The following is a 5,233-nucleotide window of genomic DNA, read 5'->3' on the forward strand; positions in this document are numbered from 1 at the left end:
ATGGAGACCACAGTTTCACCAAGAGTGGAAGGCAGCGCCGGGCGAGTTACGCCACAATTTGCCAATGGATTGTAGATGCTTGGGCTAACATGTCTGCTGGCACTGTTGTTCGAGCTTTCGCAAAAGCCGGCATCATTTCCGAGGATGATGGAAAGTGCCGTGCGGAAAGTGCCGTGCCGTGCGGCTCCTCGTCATCCCAATGAGTGAGAAGCTCACCATAGATGAGCAGATGATTCTATTCAAGGGGAGACACAGGATGAAACAATACCTACCATCAAAATTTTGAAGAAAAGATACCCATGGTGATAAAAACCACCTTACATGTTGTCAAGTGTTATGACAACCGTTCTGTGACCCTTCCGAGTGACAAAATCGGGTCCAACACTGTGACCAAAGTTGACAGGTGATATCAGTCATCATTATCTTATCATATCATCTTCTTCTGCTAAATAGGTTATCTGTCACTATGTTTTAAAATGTGAAGCAATAACTAAATTAATTAATTTTTTTAATTAATTAAATTTCATTTAATTTATGATTGATATATTATTAGGGACCGTAAAGCTCCCAGGAAAACAGGGTGAAATATGTTTTTTCCCCCAAATTAAAAACTCACGCAGTAGAGGGATATGTTTGTTTTTACGTGTGTAGTGTTTTGTTGCCATATTAAGAATATTTTAGCACAGAAACTCAGAGATTGACAGACTGTACAAAGGAGGTAAGGCAACAGTTTGAAAACGGAAGACTTCTGGTTTTGATTTCTTCATTCTTACTGTGTGAGTGATGACATGTATTGTTCAGCCCCTGCAGTGGCTATCTGCACCTTAATGGTGAGCTTAACAACCATGTCTGTGACTTTGCAGTGACTAGCAAATTAACCAAGAGCAATAGGACAATAGGTAACAGGGGGTCATTTGATGCAACCTGAATTTTGTGTATGAGAAAATGATTGGAACTTTCACAATCGATTCAACAAGGAGCCAATATCGAGAAACTACAATGGAGGAAGATCATCCCCATTAGTACTTTTTCAATGTTTTTGTTGTTGTTGTTTTATGTTTGTTTGTTTGTTTCTTTTTAGAATAGCCTGATAATAATGAATTAAAAATAATAATAATAATAAATAATAATTTAGCCTAGATCTAAAAGTGTGTGACTCAGTTTTTCAACCCAAGTCTGAGAAAGTTATAAATGCATGAGTATCTATTGCAGGATACTCTCTAAGGTGAACATTAAAGAATACAGTATAACATGATCAGAAACAACTCCTGGATTTCTTGCAGGGTTATGAAAATCTTTACAGACAGTAATTTGGAGTCCAATGATTCATCTAAAGGCATAAAAATAATAATATACTTTATAATTCTGTAACCTTTATCTATTGATTCATTAACGTAATAATGAGTGGCAAAGACTGAATCCTAACCGGAGAGATTCCAGTGTACAATGTGGACTCTTCACTGCAGCAGACAGAAGCTTCACTCCCAAATCCTCCAGGTCATTGTCACTCAGGTCCAGCTCTTTCAGACTAGAGGACTGTGATCTGAGAACTGAGGACAGTGTTTCGCAGCTTCTCTTTGAGAGGTTACAGACAATCAGTCTGAAAAATAAAGAACCCAAAGACAAAAATGAAACTCACTGAAAAAAGTATATTAATGGTGTAGTGAAGAGTTACTAGAAATAACATTATTTAATGCTGGCGATGCGGAGACTCGAGCAACATTTAAAGTAATATGAAATAACTGTATTAAGCAACCAACATGTTTTCACTTGTGGCCTTCATCAGTCACGTGAAACAGTTTGTGTTTAAATAAAAGACAGGAAACATTTTTTTTTTCTCAAATGAACCAATTGCAGCTTCAATAAATAAACTAGCTGACCAATTGACATTTAATGAGGAGGTATTGGTTAGCTGGTCAATTGGTTAAGTCACAGCCCAAATTGATTCTGGACTAAACCATTAAAGATCAAAAGGGGAGGAGGAAAAAATAATTAATTAAAAAATTTAAAAAAAAAATCTCCACTTGTATTAACAACATACAGATTAAAAATTACACAGAAAAATGCAAATAAGTTCATAAAAAAAAAATTACAAGATAAAAGTTAAACAGTAAATATAAGTACAGGAACATTAAAAATGGGAGAAATAATCCAAAAATCTTGTTAGAAAACATGAAAACACAAAGGTAAATATCATAGAAAGTCTTTAATACATAAATCCTCATTCATGGTTGTAGGGTGTGAACTTTAAACTCTAAATGAAATAGCCATTATTATTATTATTTTTGTTTTGGAGGGGGGGGGGGGGTAAAATTAATATTCCCACCTCTTTGACTGTGTTTAATAGCTCATGGAGTGCAACGGGACTGGAAAAAAGATTTCTCTTAATCAAAATTCTGTGTTCATTATGTCCATTCTTTTAGTGGGCAGGATGTTTCTCCTAAATAAATTGTATTGTATGGGGATTGTATCATGTAGATAAGACTTTTTATTTCTACAAGTAATAAAGTTTTTTAACTGTCTTGAAAGTTATCATTGGTGGTACTTAAAGGTCTTTTGAAGGCTATACCAATGCTTTAATTTTTTATTTTTTTTTTTATCTAATTTTCCTGTTTTTTTGAGTGAAGGTTGTGCAAATGAGAAGATTGGATTTAAGTTTCTGGTTGGAACTGCTATCACCTCATTTTAAACAGATAAATGTAGAAATGTAGAATTTTACTGCAATTTAGAAATAACATTGAAAAACAGTAATATACAACAATAAATTAGTAAAAATGACATTTAGTGTTTTAATTGGTTAATTATGTCATTTCATGAAAAAAAATCATCTCACCTCAGAGTTTTTAGGGTACAGTGTGGACTCTGCAGTGCAAGACACAAAAGCTTCACGCCTGTATCCTTTAGGTTGTTATTACTCAAGTCCAGCTCTTTCAGACTTGAAGACTGAGCACTGAGAGCTGAGGACAGAGCTTCCCAGCTTCTCTGTGAGAGAAAACAGCCACTCAGTCTAGAAATAAAGAACACAGAGAAACACAAAAAAAGCTGGATTAGAATGTATTGATGGCGCACTAAGGAGTTACTAGTTTTGGCAAGATTTATTGTTGTTTCACGACTGACTGAAATTGCCATTGTCATCAGAAATGCGACAAATTACACTAAGTGAAAATAGCCACCAAATCTCGAAAAAAAATCCTGTTTTGAAACCAAAATTTAATGTTGAATTGAACTACGATAAAGAAAAATGTCAGGGCACACTCACAAAACAGACAAACAAACAAGCAAACTAAACAGCTCAAGATTTAAGTCTGTAAGAAACAGAAATATTTCAACACTGGAACATAGTTAAAAGTGGATCAGAGAGATAGGGAGAGAAAGGTGGGGTGGGCACTTCGAAAAGTATGATTTGGGATTCGTGGATTCTGGGACAGTCTCCGGTGGCCTGTCAGATGAGCAGTTTAAAGGATTCCAGAATTTTACTGTTGGAAATTCTGTCGCCAAAGTGCTTGCTCATAGGGGGTCATATGATTGTTGGGCTTTTCTCTGTATCTATGAAGTGCCTTGAGGCGACTTTTGTTGTGATTTGGCGCTATATAAATATAATTGAATTGAATTGAATTGAGTCCTCCTCCAAACCGTAACAAGAGGTGCCAAAGGGAAATTGGAGAGGAATTACAGATTCAACTTGGATTTGACACTCTGTATGCTCATCATCATCTCTGTGTTGGATAATAATTCAGAGAATGATTTGGACTTCCAAGTTCTCAAGACTTTCAAGGTTTTCCCTGTGGATAATAACTTTGAGCAGATGTCAGATCTTTCAAGGAATTCTCCTTTCATCATTATTTCCATCAACAAAGAGCACAAAAGTGTACCACACTATGGTGTTTTTACTTTGTACCTGCCAAGTCTTCTACAATTAAAGAATAAATTGTAGGTCTAATTGGTTATTCAAGTCTTGTTAAATATAATATTTTCCCTTGGAGCCTGAGGTCCAGGTTTCGAATACCAACCCAGGTTAACAAGTGCCTCAATTGAGAGGGGACTGCCTTGACAGGTGACGATCTGCCGAATAGGGCAGACAGAAGACAATTATGAAGATGACTTTCAGGCCCTATAATGATGCTATGGTCAGTGCTGAAGTGTAACACATAAATGGTGGTCATGTTGAAAACAGAAGGTAGACAGACAGAAGGTAGATTTTCGTGATGTTAGCAGATGTTAGGAACATACGAAGACAACAGATAGTAGAAAACACATAGTAAGACTCTTTCTCCTGATCAGGGAGGTAAATCCTTTGGTGACAGTTGTGAGGGGGGAGGTTTAAGAATGGGACTAATGGGGTTTTGTCCAGTACACTGATTAGACCAACAACAACATTATAAGGGATGAGGTTAAAAACACATGTTTACTTACAGAGCTTTATTGGAGGCTTTGACCACTGGCAGCAGCCTCAGAAGAGCCTCCTCTGAAGCAGAGTATTTCTTTAGGTCAAACACATCCAGATCTTTTTCTGATGACAGTAAGATGAAGACCAGAGCTGACCACTGAGCAGGAGACAATTTATCTCTGGAGAGACTTCCTGATCTCAGGGACTGTTGGATCTCTTTCACTAGAGAATGATCATTCAGTTCATTCAGGCAGTGGAGCAAATTGATGCTTTTCTCTTCAGACAGATTCTCGCTGAGTTTCTTCTTGATGTACAGAACTGTTTCCTGATTGGTCTGTGAGCTACTTCCTTTCTGTGTCAGCAGACCTTGTAGGAGACTCTGATTGGTCTGCAGTGAAAGACCAAGGAGGAAGCGGAGGAACAAGTCAAGGTGGCCATTTGGACTCTGTATGGCCTTGTTCACTGCTGTCTGGTGGAACGATTGTACGCTTCGTTTCTTAAATAATTTAGCCCAATTGAAGGTTGTTTCTTCTTCCAGCACATTGACTCCCGAGCTGATGAAGGTCAGATGGACATGAAGAGCAGCCAGAAACTCCTGAACACTCAGATGGATGAAGCAGAACACCTTGTCCTGGTACAGTCCTCTCTCCTCTATAAAGATCTGTGTGAACACTCCTGAGTACACTGAGGCTGCTCTGATATCGATGCCACACTCTGTCAGGTCTGATTCATAGAAGATCAGGTTTCCTTTCTGCAGTTGATTAAAGGCCAGTTTTCCCAGAGACTCAATCATCTTCCTGCTCTCTGGATCTGTCTCAGCTTTTCCGTCATACTTGACCTTCTTCA

At 37.6% G+C, this 5,233-nt stretch overlaps 1 protein-coding gene across 1 annotated transcript; it reads right to left on the reverse strand.

Moving 5' to 3' along the window:
* Nucleotides 1-1,114: 1,114 nt before the first annotated feature.
* LOC121813720 (NACHT, LRR and PYD domains-containing protein 3-like) lies at nucleotides 1,115-5,042 on the reverse strand (the record flags this gene model as incomplete). Its single annotated transcript, XM_042217612.1, has 3 exons — nucleotides 1,115-1,600; nucleotides 2,834-3,007; nucleotides 4,414-5,042. Coding segments are annotated over 3 exons (1,014 nt in total), but the record flags the coding sequence as incomplete, so codon positions are not given.
* Nucleotides 5,043-5,233: the final 191 nt, after the last annotated feature.

The sequence above is a fragment of the Haplochromis burtoni genome, unplaced genomic scaffold (assembly GCF_018398535.1).
Source record: "Haplochromis burtoni strain Fernald_Lab_line unplaced genomic scaffold, NCSU_Asbu1 Contig_2339, whole genome shotgun sequence".
NCBI lineage: Eukaryota > Metazoa > Chordata > Actinopteri > Cichliformes > Cichlidae > Haplochromis > Haplochromis burtoni.